This window comes from Pongo abelii, chromosome 22 (genome assembly GCF_028885655.2).
Source record: "Pongo abelii isolate AG06213 chromosome 22, NHGRI_mPonAbe1-v2.0_pri, whole genome shotgun sequence".
In the NCBI taxonomy this organism is placed as follows: domain Eukaryota; kingdom Metazoa; phylum Chordata; class Mammalia; order Primates; family Hominidae; genus Pongo; species Pongo abelii.
The window spans coordinates 36,135,496-36,152,575 of record NC_072007.2 but is presented as its reverse complement, the minus strand read 5'-3'; the positions used below and the strand labels follow the sequence as shown (position 1 = coordinate 36,152,575).

Genomic DNA, 17,080 nt, shown 5'->3' with positions numbered 1-17,080 from the left:
CTCATCTAAAAGCAGCCAAATGATCTTTTCACCTTTGGCCGGAATCCTTTTATTGCTCCCGGGTCCTGCACTCATTAAACCAGATGAGAGTGCATGCTCTGAGAGGTGTAAATCTCTAGTCCTGGTGGGCTGTTAAATTCCTCAGTAAATGTTTGGTAGATGCTGCCTAATAAACCCAGTCCAGGTTGCCACTGGGAGGATTAAAAGAAGTAAACGTGTATACATGAACAAAGAGACAGTGCCTTTTCATGCTAAATGTGGTTCCCCACATCTCCTCTGATTAGAGGTGTGCTCTGAACAAGCCGAGACGGGGCCATGCCGAGCAATGATCTCCCGCTGGTACTTTGATGTGACTGAAGGGAAGTGTGCCCCATTCTTTTACGGCGGATGTGGCGGCAACCGGAACAACTTTGACACAGAAGAGTACTGCATGGCCGTGTGTGGCAGCGTCAGTAAGTGGACCCTTCTTCGAGCCTGGCCACCTTTCGTCTCTCTCGCCACTGACTCTGCTCTTTGTAACAGATTGATTTTCCTGGTTCTTGGGAATGGGCCTGTTGCTACCACTAACCACATTTCTGTCCACTTCTCTAATTGCTCAGAGTCTCCGCAGTATGTTCAATCATGAGCACACCTCTCCGTCTTTCCCTGATAAAGCATGGCCATGGATGTGTTCTCTTCCTAGCTGTAGCAGATATGTCTTGCAATCCAGAGGGACTTCTGAGTGCTTCTCTTTGAAACAAAGCTGGAGTGGCTGTTTTGTCTTCTGCAGCCAGCCGTTTCTGCAAATGCATACTTATGTGTTTGTCTGTGTACATGTGTGTTCATGTTTATGCATGTGCACTACCTGTGCAGATACTATCTACCACTGGAAGCCTGGCTGATGCAGCTTGAGTTGCATTGATAAGGTGTATGGCTGTGATGAATACCTTTAAGTTGGTTCATAACATGTCTTTTATTGTGCTGATGAGGGAATGTGATTGAATTGAGCTCATGCATCTCAAATGCCGGAGGGCAGAAGTGCCCGTCTTGCCCCCTACTAAGCTCAGCACACAGACATTTGCTAGGTCAAACTTCTGCTTCTTCTCTTGAAAGTAGAAGAAAACTTTTGACTTAACGTGAGAAACTTTCAATGACATAAGGCTCGAGGAACATAATTTTTTTTTTTTTTTTAAAGACAGGGTTTCTTTCTGTCTCCCAGGCTGGAGTGCAGTGGCGCGATCTCGGCTCACTGCAACCTCCGCCTCCCGGGTTCAAGTGATTCTCCTGCCTCAGCCTGCCCAGCAGCTAGGATTACAGGCACATGCCACTGGGCCCGGCTAATTTTTTGTATTTTTGGTAGAGACAAGGTTTCACCATGTTGACCAGGCTGGTCTCGAACTCCTGACCTCAAGTGATCCACCTGCCTCAGCCACCCAAAGTGCTGGGATTACAGGCGTGAGCCACTGCGCCCGGCCGGAACATAATTTTCAAAGTCTTTCTCTTGAACATTAAGCTTTTCTTAATTCTGGAGGATAAAAATATGAAGTGATGATGACTTAAGTGCATGATGAAATTTTCCCCAAAGAGGTAATTCTCAGGAGGTCCAGTACCAGATGTGAGACTTCCATGTCGTTAACAGACTTCCAAGTGAAATTCCCAATTGTGCTTATTTATTTATTTATTTATTTATTATTTGTTTGTTTGTTGTTCATGAGTAGCAAGTATGAACTACTCAAGAAGTAATTATTCAACTCAGCTTGATAACTAAAAATGAAACTCAATAACTGTGCATTACTTTTTTGAGAGACTCCTGCCTATTCTCCGCTGTGTTGCAAGGGTGGCAGCCACATTTCCTGCCTGAGATTCCTAGGGATTATATAAATTGTTTTCCAGCAAGATCGTAGGATTAAGCAAAACAACAGAAGGACCTGCACCATTAATACCCCCACTGTAAAGGAGCCCAGGATCTAAGAGGAATCTAATGGAAAAGCTCCTATTGGTCTCCTGCCATTGCCAGTGAATGAGATGACTGCTTCAGTCCCATGTGTGAACAGGTGTAGGAACTGGTAACCTCAAGGGCTTTTTTTTTTTTTTTTTTTTTTATTCTGGCTCTGATTGGATGATTGCAGCTTCTGGCTCAAATGACTCCCTTCTTCAGTTTCAAACAAAGCAGTCAATTAGGTCAGGTATTGCGAACACAATGGAGAATTCTGTTGCCTGCAGCCTTTGGAACAAAGGCCTTTTGTTACAGTGATTCTGACTGGTTTAGCGGCTGGGAGAGGTTTCCTGGCAGATTTGCAAATTTTTCTCCCTTTTCCTGGGTGGATTCATTTTCTGAAATATCATGTATATTTTTTGGTAATAAGAGACTTATTTGGTTTTAATTATTAGCAGTGATGAATTTGCTTCAAGAGATTCAAATTATCTCTCCACCTTACCCCAGTGCTGCCATCCCTTCCCCGAAAACTCTCTCCCTTTGATCAGTTTGGGCTGGGAGTGAGCAGTGGGCACCTGTCCAGGTGTCCTGGGTGGCACACACTTTGCTGAGAGTTTTGCAAAAGATCGATGCTCCCAACAGAGATATATTAGATAAGGCTAGCTATGCCTGATTTTAGAGGGGATAGGTGACAGAATAATGTATGAAGAAAGCAAAGGCTGAAGATCAGTTAGATGGGTGGACAAGAATAAGGAGAGAGTATAAGCCTCAGCAAACAGCCAGAGCCGAGAGCCAGATGCTGTCCTATGAATGAGTGAAATAAATGGGGTTTTTGTGAAAAAATGCATCGAAGGGAATTGGGGATATTTGGCACAAAAGAAGGAGCAAGAAATCCTCTTCTGTTAGGAAACCGGTTGTTACTCGGATATACTATCAGAGACAAAATATCCAGCATTCTCAAATGTTAACTTCTTGCAAAAATAGATCTTACGTTAATATGTTCATTTTGGTTTTGTTGGAGGGACCAAACCTAAGTGAGTGATTTTGTTTGTTAGGTTGGTTTTTTTGTCAGTGGACTCGTGCATTTCAGCCATCATTCCCATGTTTCTCTTTTTGTTTTTAGTTATGTTCTCTTATTTTTTCCATAGTGTCCCAAAGTTTACTCAAGACTACCCAGGAACCTCTTGCCCGAGATCCTGTTAAACGTACGTTGTTATTCACCTGAGGGAAGGGAAGAGGGGAGGAGGATGCTGCTTGGTTCACATAACTCCAGCATCATCACCTTCTTTGCATGGTTTTGTGTTTCTTGAACACCTGTCTTAGTAAAATGTTTCTTCCCATTACCTTGCTTGTAATTACATCTGATTTTGCCAGACAGCTTGAGATGTCGGGCTAAGAACATCATTGACTAAGTTTCTTCTATTTCTGACCAATTTCCTTTTTATTTAGTCTGGTTTTATCGAATATTATATGGACAACATCATTGTATTGTATTTGCCATTACTATTTTATTTCCTAAAAGCTATCAATGTAACTGAGAACGGGCTCAGCCTCTCACTGCTTGCAGAACTGAAGAACAAGGGCTAGGTGCAGTGGAAGGAAAGTGACTTTACTTTGCAAAGCTAGCAGTGGGGAAATGGTCCAGGCTCCTGCCTTAAAGCAACCATCTCAAATTTTGGATTAAAAAACAAAGGCTTAAAAAGGGGAGCTTGGAATGCAGGGCATGAAGGAGGGGTGAGGAGGTGCTGCTATACGGGACTTGTTCCAAAGACTTGAGTTACTATCCAGTTCGGTAAGTGGGCTGGCGCATCCCAGGCACAATCGGGTTGTAAATTAACTGCAGCCTTGAGGTGATCTCCTGATGAGGGAGAATTCTGAAGATGCCTAAGTCAGTCAGTGGAACTTCTAAGCAAGCATTAATAATTTTAATAATAATTATAAGCATAATTAGATAAGGGAAGCGCTGTGCAGGGAGTGCCTGGTGGGAAAAAAGAGAGCAAAGGTTAGCATTTCATTACTAAAACTGGAAGGAAAAGAAAGGAAGAAAGAAAGATCTTTAAAATAGGGTGCTCAGTTATATCAAGAAACCATGATTTAAGAAGAGACTATAATACATAAGTAACTTGTTTCCTCAGAAAAATTACTTAATATTCATGTATTATAGTACATGGACTAATTCGTACACGCAGATTTCAATTATGTGTGTTATAAGACCCGGTTTCAACTTTAGACATGAAGGGTCACTTTTAAACATTAGGAACCCCTCTTTCTTCTCTCCCAAAAGGCGTAATGGTAGGTTAGAGGTTCTCAGCTTCTGACTAGGAAGTAGAGAAAGAGCCTCCTATAAAGAAATGCATTGTCCAGCCACTGCAGGCTTTATAGTGTCTTATGTTTTGTTTTTATTTCAGTTGTAATATCAGACTAGCTTAGTTTTAAAATGTGGTTTTAGTACTCATATTTGAATTTGGATTCCATCCAGAAATAGATTTATCCAGTGTTAGGTTAGAGATGATATATGCCATTTATGCTTATGATTGCTGGAAGAAGAGACACAATTTCAGTTGTAGCTTAGATATTTTATAATTAAAATCAGCATTTATGTACATTATCCCGAAAACAAAACCCCTCATCTCAAAACTGATGAAGCCAGTTATCTTTTTTAAAGATGATAAATTATAGATGAAGGATTAGGTATTTTAAAAAAGACTGCATCCTAAACTATAAAGTTTTTTAATGGCCTCCATAAAATATTCAGAATAATTCACATTATGTATAACTTTTGAAGGATGTGGTTTAGTACTGCTGCAATATACACATTTCTTTTGCTGTTGTGAAAAAAGCATTTTTCTCTAAAAACAGTGTAAGTACAGCAAGTGGGTTGACACAGACTAGGAAAAAGCTCTAGCTATTCCACTATAGTGTTGATAATACATAGGTACGCATGTTAAGTTGCATTGTACCAAGCATTTTCACAGATCATTTATTTTTCTTCAGAACACTTTGTGGACATTTTCCTCATTCCTTTTGTACATATGAGAAAAAATGAGGCTTCAAGAGCTTAGTGACTTGTCCCAAGCCATCGAACATGGCAGGACCAGGCTTGAAACCCAAATGACATTTTGGCTGCATTCCACACCAAATGGCTAAGCATTTGGTTCTGACATTGTTTGCCGGTTGGTAAAATCACATTTGTGATTCAGAAGCACATTTTAAGAATACAGAAAACAGTGAAAAGAGGATGAAGAATGTTAACATTTTTTCCTAAATGCCATGAATATAGCACGCATCAGTAAATTAAATGTCTTTCCCATTCTTTTACAAAACAATGATTATTTTTCTCTTGTTTCATTTTAGCATTTATAAGAATTCTATTTTTCCATTTTTAATAACTGATGGAAACAAGCATCATTGTTTGATAAATTTATTTTCATGCTGTACACGTAACTACCACTTTCATCATCCACTGTTCCGAACAGATACTGAAAGTCTCTTTTGTAATTTTCTCCTTCACAGTAATTTTCTCCATCTACTTGCAGTGTATTTGGGATCCTGACACCTTTCCATTCTAGGAGGATGAAGTGATTTGGGCAGCTATGTTTTCTTGTCTACCTACAGAGACTATTCAATCACAGCAAGTGAAGGGTTTTGCAGTGCTAGTACAAGCAGACAAAGAAAAAACATATAATTTCTAGTTATTTATAGCTTGTGCAGCTATGTGGTCTTATTTATAGCAAACTGCACATTTGATTTGAAAAAGTCATGGTCATCTAGAGGTCAAATGCAGATGGCAGACTCAATTCAGAGAAAAGGAGCTGAGCTAGAAGGTAAGCAAACCTGTTAGACTGGGCAGCTTGGACTTGACTTTGCTCCTTCATCAATTTAGAGCCAATTGGATGATATTTCTGCACAAAGGTGGTTGGTTTTACAGGTTGCTCAGTCTAAGCTGCTTCTAGTCAAATAACAAATGTGAAAGGAGATAGAAAAAGCTCTTCAGTTGAACTGATACAAGATTACACTTAGGGAGAAAATGTATGATGGTTTGCATTATAAAAACAATAATTTGCCATAAATCAGGCATTGCTAGGTTTCAAACTTTTGTCATAAAAACCAATTTTGAGCATTGCAATTTTAGGGACATATTTTATTGTTGTTATTGTAAATAAAAATCTAAACCACAAATATAAGGGATAAGGCTGAGAGCTTTCATTTTATTCATGAACATAGGAATTCAAATCATTAAAAAAAAAACCCTTTCTCATTTGGGATAAAGAATCTTATGAGAGCTGAGTTAATTTCTGACATTGGTTTTGCACCTGCCCATTTGGGTTTAGGACAGTGCAAAAAGTTTTCACATTTAATCTTCAAAATGTAGTATTTGTAAACAATGAAATTATTATATAAATACTTGTTGATTCATTTATATTTCAAATATGAGAGTGTGACCATTTTTTCTAGTGTTGTCTCCATCAGATTGCATCCCGGAAGGCAAACAGACAAACTCCTTAATGGCATTTAATCTCTCAAAGAGCATCATGCCAATTTTTATTCAGCAGATTGCACCATGTGATCTGGCCAAAGTGTGACCCATCTCTGGCTCCTTCATTTGTGCTGACATGTACAAACAACTAAACCAAGGTTTCTCAACCTCAGCACTATTGACATTTTGATGCAAATAATTAATTTTTAGGAGTCTGTCCTATGTATATAGGGTGTTTAGCAGCACCCCTGACCCCTACCCACTAAACGCCATTAACACAACTCCAGCTGTGATAACTAAAAATGTCTCTAGACTTTGCTAAATGTGCCCGGGGGGTCACATTCTGGTTGAGAATCCTGTTCTAGAGTAGTAGTTTCCCCACATCTGACTCAGAGATAGAACTCTCCTGGTGTAAACAGGTGTACTGTCCACAAATTTGGGGGCATGTTGAAATGTTAGAATGTCAGTATCCTCCAATTCTCGACAGAAGTTTGAAATTGAATTTGTTAGACTATTGACCAAGCTCTGAATATTTGCAAGGTAAAGTGGAAGTTGCTGTTGCTGTCCTGACTATGGTATTGAAGGTCTCGTAGTTTTCCTGCTCTAATGTAAGCTACTGTGGCAGCAGAAAAGAAACCAGCAAACCCCTTAGTTGGAAGTCCATGGTTCACCTATGCACCACCCCTTTCTCCTCTCTGTTTCATCTTAGTTTCCTAGAATCCCAGGATATGCTGGAGCACAACCACCTGTAGAGATGTCCTATAGTCTTGCTACACAGGTTATTTGTACTTTAGGATTATGTTTATGGCCTTAGAGTTTGTACAGAGGTGTAGGCCTGACCCCATGCAGGATTGAGGGAGGGAAAAAGATTGACTTCTAGGGACATCAGAATGGTCCAGATGACATGAAACAGACTGGTACACTTCCAGAGAATATGAAAAGAATTGGAACTTAACAAGTCAGGCCCCAAGTTCCATCCCCAAGAACCATCCCCAAGTTCCAAGTTTGTTGCCGCAGAAGCTCATAATTTGCAAATCGTAGATAACTCACCACGCAGCCTTTCAATGGAATATGCCACCTTAACCCCAGGGTTGTTGTAAAGACAGGAGCCATAAGACAGAAGTCTGAATGCCTAGGCCATTTAATCTTTGTCCAAATTTGAACTATTGTTCTTAATCACGCTATTCTTGTTCTTTTCACTGTGCGGTAGCAAATATTAGTTCCCATTAGCACATTCTGCAATACCATTGGAACTAAAACTGCCAAATTAGATTGGGCAATCTGGGATTACACTTTGCTCCCCAGCCAACCTAGGGAGGGAGAACAATTTTAAAGCATTAAAAAATGTGATGGTGAATTAAACTACGTGTCACATCAGTGCCAGTATATTCTATCAGATTACCAAGTGTGAAAAGCTAAATCTTTGGTATCTGGAAATGCTTAGATAGGAAGAATGACTTTTTCCTTAAAGCCATAATAATTAGAGATGACCCTAAAATTGAAAGGAACTGGATTGCTTAGCAACTCAGCATTTTTTGCAAAGAAAGACCATTTACTTTGAATACAGGTTAAGTGTCTCTTCTCAAAAATGGGACCAGAAGTGCTTCAGATTTTGGATTTTGGAATATTGATGTATTCATGATGAAATAACATGAAATTCATTTATGTTTCATGTACACCTTATACAAAAGTCTGAAGATAATTTTATACAATTTTTTTTTTTTGAGATGGAGTCTCGCTCTGTTGCCCAGGCTGGTGTGTAGTGGCGTGATCTCAGCTCACTGCAACCTCTGCCTCCTGGGTTCAAGAGATCCCCTGCCTCAGCCTCCCAAGTAGCTGGAATGACAGGCGCCTGCCACCACACACAGCTAATTTTTGTGTTTTTTAGTAGAGATAGGGTTTCAACATGAACTCCTGACCTGAAGTGATCCACCAGCTTCGGCCTCCCGAAGTACTTTGATTACAGGCATGAGCCACCACACTTGGCCTTATACAGTATTTTTGATAATTTTGTTCATGAAATAAAGTTTGTGTACATTGCACTGTGAGAGAACAAAGGTGTTGCTATCTCAGCCACCATGACGTCGTGTCAGTGCTCAAAAATTATCAGAGTTTGGAGCATTTCGGATTCTCAGATTAGAGGTGTTCTATCTGTGGTAAAAGAATGCTCATTATGTCACTACTCTGTTGTTTAGCTATTTGCCAAAAGAGGGTAAGTAGATCGTTTAATAAAGCGGTCGGCAAATATTTTTCATACAAGGCCAGATTATAGATATTTTAGGCTTTGTAGGTCATGCGGTTTGTCATAACTACTTAACTATGCAATGGTAGCATGAAAGCAACAATAGACAATAAGTAAACAAATAGACAAGGCTGTGTTCCAATAATACTACTTTTATAAAGGTAGCCAGCAGCCGGGTGCGGTGGCTCACACCTGTAATCCCAGCACTTTGGGAAGCTGAGGCGGGCAGATCACCTGAGGTCAGGAGTTCGAGACCAGCCTGGCCAACATGGTGAAACCCCATCTCTACTAAAAATACAAAAATTAGCTGGGCATGGTGGCGCGCGCCTGTAATCCCAGCTACTCGGGAGGCTGAGGCAGGAGAATCACTTGAACCTGGGAGGCAGAGGTTGCAGTGAGCTGAGATCACACCATCACACTCCAGCCTGGGGGACAAGAGTGAGACTTCATCTCAAGGGGAAAAAAAAAAAAAAAAAAGGTAGCCAGCAAGCCGATCCTTGGTTTAATACAGCAGGTTTTTTTTTTTTTTTTTTAATTTTAATTTTTTTTTCCAATAGCTTTGGGGGGATACAAGTGGTTTTTGGTTATGGGGATGAAGTGTATAGTGGTGACGTCTGAGAGTTTAGTGTCCCCCTTAACTGAGTAGTGTACATTGTACCCAATACATACTTTTTTATCCCCCTCCTCCTTCCCAGTCTTCCTCATTCTGAGTCTCCAGTGTCCATTATGCTACTCTGTATGCCTTTGCATAATCATAGCTTAGCTCCCAATTCATAAGTGAGTACATATTGTATTTCCATTTCTGATTACTTCACTTAGAATAATGGCCTCCAGCTCCATCCAAGTTGCTGCGAAAGACGTTTATTTTGTGATTTTTGTGGCCTACTAGTATTCCATGGTATATATACACCACATTTTCTTTATCCCTCATTGGTTGATGGGCACTTAGGTTGGTTCCATATCTTTGCAGTTGTGAACTGTGCAGCAGTTATTTTTGAGCCCAGGATGTGCTAGGCCAGGTATTTTGAGGGACATCAGCAAAGGAATCTGAGTACTGGCTTTCAATAACTTGATAATTTTATTAGTGAGATTAGACCCAGATATGTCATAGAGTTAAATAACAATATAAAGTAAAATATACAAGCGTAGGAGAAGATTGCTCTGGAAAGCTGGGGTAAAATGAAATCAGCTTTATCCTTAAGACCTCCATAGAGGTTAACAGTTCCATCTCCTTTTACTGCTACAGTTTATATGAAAGTGGACGATACTGAAGATTTTGACTTTTCGAACTCATCTATTGAGTGTTGAGCAGCTATGACAGGTTATTGCTTTATGTGCCTCCATTAATGAAGTCAAGAATAGCTTCTGACAAATTGACAAAAAACAATAACCTAAGGTTAACCCATTCTGAACGCCAGTTATTATTGCTATTGCTTCACATATATTTTTTAGATTCAGACGAGGTTGCTTTTAAGTGTTAGTATGTTGTGCTGAATAGAGAATAGATGTTAATAAAAAATAATGCCAGCATTCATTCTTTCACATTCAGTTCATATATTTGAAAAAATTCCCATGTCAGTATGTGTCCATGGACATAAAAAAGAAATGTAGCTTGACTAGAGTCAACACATCATAGATTACATTTTTATTACCTTATGTCCATGCGATGCATTGATAGTGTTCTCCACCAACTATGATTGCACTGACTATAAAATTGTAATACAAGGGCATATTAGGGGGAGAATGCCTTTGTTTTTTCTTCTTGTTGTTGTTATTTTGTTTTTAAGAGAGTCTGGTATTACACCGGAGGATCACGAACTGTATTTTCTTGTCATAAATGGCTCCTCTATCTTGGACTTAATGGGTAGGATAAATATTTGAATTTAGAATGTGTTAGGAGTTTTAACTATTTTGAAATTAGGAAAATGGAGAGACACTTTTTTTTTAAGTTGGGGTGGCACTCAGAAAGCTCTGCCATGTTTCAAGATTAAATTTTCACATGAACGCTAACAGGTTTATATTTCACCCATGTATAAATGATCCTCCTTGTCTTCTCTCCTAAATTCTAGCCATCTCAAATGACAACATTGCTAGGTCTGTATCAAATAGCATTTTCAATGATAAGGCAGTGATTTATATAGGTCTTAATTTGTTTTAATCTTCTGTTATCAAGGCTATAGAGATAAATTGCTTTTCTGCTGATGAGACTAACCCAATTTTCTTGTTAGAATCTAATATTGATATATTGACTGAATGCCATTCATAAGCCTTTGTTTAGGGAAACATTCAGCCTTCTGGCCTGTTGGAGATGGCCACGGTCATTGCTGTTTGAAGGTGGGTTATTTCTTCTTTTGTGTCCTGAGTCCATTGTGACTGTAAAATTGTGTGTCACCCCAGAGCCTGAGGAAACAAATGAATATCAAAATGATAGGGGCAATCTTTCACAGTGTCTTTAATTTTGACCCCACATTCTTATATGAATGTGAAGTACCACATTAGTATGAATATGAAATGGAGTACTCCGCAATGATGACAAAATCAGAACTAAAATGAGGGAAATCAGTGCATGTACAGTTCAACTTAATGGATTATCCTCTAAGGAGTCTTCAGATAGGCTAGGAGAGTGATTTCTGCCTCATCCTGAAGATGTTAGCAGGTTTCACCCTATTTTGAAGTAACTTCCCTTCAAATGATAATTTTCTCAGAGGAAACACAGGTATGGAAAATGTTTCATTGGTTTCTTGGCCCCAGTGATGGAGGAGCATTTTGTGACAGGAACGTTGGGTGCGGCATCAGCATTCATGAATAAACTGAAAGCTAACCTGCCATTTTACTTCACCCCAGAAAACAGAGCTCTGGCAGGTATTGAGAATAGATTACAATGTGAAGTGGCAGTATTGTGACAAGCATGCGTGTATCAGTATTAAAATTGAAATGAGCCCTCATGCACATGTGAAAACAGTTTCTCCCATTTTCATATTCAGTTCCCTGAGGTAATGGCATTTTGGTGTGAGAGAAAGAAGGGAATCTGACCCTTCTCGTGTGGGAAGGGGGCTGAGGGCAACAACCTCCTGTGACAGCCACCCTGGTCCAAGCCACCTTCATCTTTGTCTTCTCCTTTTTTTTTTTTTTTTTTTTTGAGACAGTTTCGCTGTTATCACCCAGGCTGGGGTGCAATGGCACAATCTTGGCTCACCACAACCTCCGCCTCCCGAGTTCAAGCAATTCTCCTGCCTCAGCCTCCCGAGTAGCTGGGATTACAGGCGCCCGCCACCACGCCCAGCTCATTTTAGTATTTTTAGTAGAGACAGAGTTTCTCCATGTTGGTCAGGCTGGTCTCAAACTCCTGACCTCAGGTGATCTGCCCGCCTCAGCCTCCCAAAGTCCTGGGATTACAGGCGTGAGCCACTGCACCCAGCCTGTCTTCTCCTCTTAAAAGATCTTCCTTCTACTTTTGTCCCATAGCAGCCAGAGTGATCCTTCAACAAAATGCCCCATCACATATACTCCCCCTCAAACAGCCCACGCCGGTCCCTCAGAATCCTTACTGTGGCTTCAAAGCTGTACATGATGTCCCCCATTTCTTCCCTGCCTCTCCCATTACTTCCTCTCTTGCTTCTTCAGCTCTGGCCATGCGGGTCTCATGGAATTTGCCAGCCGGCCTCAACTCTTAGGGCTTCCGTGCTAGTTTTGTCATCTGCCTGCCATGTTCTTCCGGCAGCCACCTGGGAAGATCTGAATGTCACCTCCTCACTTAAGACTCTGCCTGGTTGCTCACTTACTGCGGTCTACCTTTCCCCTCTCCCCTCAGCTCTCCCGATCCTTCGGAACTCTGCTCTATTTTTCTTTTTCCTCTTTTTCTCCATAATACAAATCACATATTAACAATATGACTTACTAGCTTTTAAAAAATTCTTGTGGTAATTGTTTCTTTCCCTAGAATATAATTCCACCAGGACCAGGGTCTTCATGTTTTTCTCATTGGTTTCTCCCATGTGCCTCACATATAATAAGGGCTGTAATGTTGGCGGGCTGGAGGAATAAAAGAATGAACAGGTGCACTAAAGGCAGGATAGTTTGTCCATGTCAGAGCTGCTGTCTCAGCTGCTTTGATACCTGTGGCTTCCCAGGGTGGCAAAGAATAAGGATGTGGCTTATGTAGAAGGCGTTAGTCGTCCAGAATGCCACTGTATATTTGGAAGCAAATATTCACCTTGAAGCAGTGATGTACTAGGAATTAGAACTGCTTTTCTGTTATATTTTTTTCATTTGTTATGAGTGTTTAGATACACGTGATCACTATTAAAAGGAAGGGAGGTAATAGCCTGTGTAGCTACCATGCCCCACAAGGTTCTGTTAGGAGACTAAAATAAAATAAATACAAAGGTCATTTAAAAAGTTAAAAGCTTGTGCATGTGATGTTGGTATTGCTGCTAATGACTAGGCATCTAGAGGTCAAAACCTAGAGCTAAGGATATTGAACCCTGTGTTTTGTCTCGTTTTAAGTCTAGTTTTCTGTGGAAGGGGGAACATACCTAGCCAGCTTGCTTGCAGAAGACGTGAGTGAGCAGGCTGGAGGAGGGGCCCAATATGGAACGTCCTCCATATTCCAGCTCCGTGGGCTCTTCCACTTGATCCCTGCTTTATGACCCAACTTCTGCTGAAGGTATTTGCCAGATAGTGTTCGGGGCAAGAACAGCTGTTTCATAGAAAACAAGCCAGCGGACATCATAACAAAGCATATGGTGGTTTTGCCAAGTTGTGCTGCTCATTAACAAAACAAAACAACAAAAACCCTTTCCAGTGCCCCAGCATGTGGATGGATTAGCCCTTTACTACTCTAAAAATTAGCTTTACAGCCTTTTTATGGCTTACCCAATCTTAAGAGACTTTATTTGTGTGTGTTTAGGGATGCGAATGAGTATGTTAAATGATAGTGTTTTGCCTCTACGCAATAAAATAGGGAAATTTTTTCTTCCCATGTATTAAACGAGAACACATAGAACATGCCTAGCATGGTGGGCTCTGATGAACAGAGGCTGTTATCATTTGGCCAACATGGAAATCCTAGCCTTTATTTATTTATTTATTTATTTATTTATTTATTTGAGACGGAGTGCCAACATGGAAATCCTAGCCTTTATTTATTTATTTGTTTGTTTGTTTGTTCGTTTGAGACGGAGTTTCGCTCTTGTAGCCCAGGCTGGTGTGCATTGGCGTGATCTTGGCTCACCACAACCTCCGCCTCCCAGGTTCAAGCAGTTCTCTGCCTCAGCCTCCCAAGTAGCTGGGATTACAGGCATGGGCCACCACACCCAGCTAATTTTTTTATTTTATTTTATTTTAGTAGAGACAGGTTTTCTCCACGTTGATCAGGCTGGTCTCAAAGTTCCAACCTCAGGTGATCCGCCCACCTCGGCCTCCCAAAGTGCTGGGATTGCAGGCGTGAGCCACCGCACCCGGCCGAAATCCTAGCCTTTATCAGAGGTTCCGTGGAATCTCAGAGGTCTGTAAGCAGGATAAACTGCTTTATGGTAGTTTAAAACGCAAAACAGAAATAAACCCTACTAAAGCCAGTTTGTTTCCACTTTCTATGTGGTTACAGTAACCTGTGTTTTAAGTACCTTAAATACATCAAGTGACCTGCTGATATACAGCTTCCTGTTCCCTCTGTATCCTGTGACATATCCTGACATTCCTTGAGCCCCACTCCCTTCCCAAAAGGAAGTACCTTGATGGGTGAGGACATAGGGCACATGTGTCTCTGGCCTTCTGTGGACGTAATCACAAAATGGTAGTCAGTCCTATGAATTTAATCTCTTTAGGATATAAGGATATTCACGAAATAGAAGTTGAGCTCTCTGGACATACTCCACCTTAAAATTGCTCTCCTTCCGGGATCCTCACCAGCTGCAGAGCAGTAGTAATGAACTACTAAATTCATTTAACAATATCAGCTTATGCTATCCTTCTCTGCTTGACTCGACAGTAATCTGGCTTGCTGGTTGGTATGAATATAGGATAATTTCACTCACACTAATTGAGATGGGGGGTTTGTATGAATGGCTGAAAAATTTGAGTTAAAGATGAAAAGAGATACAGCTTCCTCAACTATGGGAAATAACTGGGACCGTTAACAAAGATTTACTTGAAGAGAAATTGTATTGCTCAGGGTTCTCCAGAGAAACAGGAGCAATAGGATATATATGTATAGGACGAGATTGATTATGCAGAATTGACTCACACAACAATTATGGAGGCTAAGTCCCACAGTCTGTTGTCTGCAAGTTGGAGTCCCAGGAGATCTGCTGGTATGATTTAGTCCGAATCTAAAGGCTGAGAACCAGGGAAGACAATGGTGTAAATTTCAGTCCAGGGACAAGAGAAGACCAATATCCCGGCTCAGGCAGCCAGGAAATAAAAAGGGTGAACTGCTCCATCCTCTGCCCTTTTGTTTTCAGACCCTCAGCAGATTGGGTGATGCCTGCCCACGTTGAGGAGGATGATTTACTTTACTGAGTGCACCAGTTCCGATGCTAATCTCATCCAGAAGCACCCTCACAAAGACACTCAGAAACAATGTTTAATCTGGGCACGTTGTGGCCCAATCAAGTTGGCACAGAAAATTAATTACCACAGAAATATTTCTGGATTCAGTGGATTAAATTGGTAATATAGTATTCATATTCATTTCCACGTGCCTAAAAAGGTTTTTATCATTTTTAATATCCTCAGTCCTATTAAACATACCTCACATTCATGTTCCATGGTTATTCTCATTATATTGCTAAGTGCATTGCTACTTAGGCCAATGTGATTATAGTGATTCAGATTATAGTGTTTATCTTCTTTCCTTTATACAGTAGACAGTGTTTGCAAACCACAGGAGCTAAAAAAACTTCCTTCTTATATAGTAAGTTTTATGATTCCAGTTTTCCAAAGGGGTGCTTATGTTGTGGTTATAACAGTTATAGCCAGATGACTATCTTCATCAGCAAATATAACCCCAAATATTTACGCATTTTCATTTGTTTCGAAGATAAAATATGGTTTGCCTCAACATGTCATTCTGCCACATTAGACTGTGCAAAAGAATGTTATTGTTTTATTTTCTGCTTTTACTTTAACTTGTTCTCATTTGAGCTCTACCAGTTAAGATGAGAAGATGACTAAAGCCGGGGAAGCACATTTTAAATGCTAAATACCATGTTCATTTCAAGTTGGGAATCATCAACTTAATGATTAAGTTAAAAATACTTGCATATTGGTTTGCTTGAAGCTATGGAGAAACACATTTACCTTTTTTTCGAAAAGGACTTAATATTCAAAATTATTGTTTCAATCTTACAAATTAACAATTTACTTATTTTTGATACTTTCGGCCTTTTTTATGTGGGCTACACCTAACATTTTTTGAAAAATACATATTGCTTTTCCTGTAGGTTGCACTTTGTGATCCTGTAACTCATTTTCGGCGGTTCTATTTTATTTTTTGTTAATAAATGTTTATATTTTCTTTTGTTTCTTTTTCTCAATTTTAGAAATTTTAAAATTCGTCCTTTTCTTTTTTTTCTTTATTATTGCTCTCTTCTACCAAAACATTTTCAGTGGCTTTGAATAAAAGTAGCAGAACTTTCCCATGGTTAGCATTAGCTCTGAGATTTGAACAGGATGTATTAAGCAGAGGAGGAGGGAAGGCCGCTAACATGTATGAGCTCTGCTGTGTGTCACCCTCTCTGCCGGATGACTTACATGTGGTATGGTATCTCATTTTCCCAGCTCTCCTATCATGTCCTGCGGCATGTTATCACCACTTGATAAAGAAATTGGAACATGGAGTGCCTACGTTTCCTGCCCCAGGTCGCAGCTGATCTGAAAAAGAAATGGGATTCAAATCCAAATGTGCTTAATTACAAATCCCCACATGGCTCTTTCCTTCCTTCCTTCCCCCTGTTGCTGCCAATGTAAGAAGGAACACCACTCCCTCATTTGCTACAGAGAAGATAGGGGCAGCTGTGTAAAGGCACCAGGAATATGCCCTGCCTCCTTCCTTCCACTTGAAAGCAACATCTGGATAGACATTCAACTGCTTTTATTTTTTGAAAAATGATTATTAATCAGGATTGAAGTGGAGGGGAAAAATCAAAACAAATGTTTCTCTTTAAAATGAAAGATACTGTTTAATTATTAAACAGCCTTCCGGTTTTAGTTAATATCTTTGAAGACTTTGGATTAAGATTCCAGTCATTTTCTTGAAGGATGTAGAAAACGTATTTAACTTCAAGTTTAGTTTCAAAATGACTTAGCTATCAATTCTTCTCATTCAGGTCCTCTTTGAGATATTGTATCCCAAATGTAATATACAAGTATTAATAATTCTATAGGAATACTTGGAACATTGGTGATATTTGAATAACCTTTTAAATGAAACAATTGATTTGACCTA

At 40.0% G+C, this 17,080-nt stretch overlaps 1 protein-coding gene across 6 annotated transcripts in view; it reads left to right on the top strand.

Moving 5' to 3' along the window:
- The window catches only part of APP (amyloid beta precursor protein), a 282,485-nt gene that overhangs the window by 168,245 nt on the left and 97,160 nt on the right, over nucleotides 1–17,080 (top strand). For 2 of the 6 annotated variants that reach the window (XM_024239221.3, XM_024239220.3), the window contains exons 7-8: nucleotides 285–452; nucleotides 3,064–3,120. In XM_024239221.3, coding sequence (XP_024094989.1) covers nucleotides 285–452; nucleotides 3,064–3,120 — 225 coding nt within the window. 6 annotated transcript variants of the gene reach the window in all.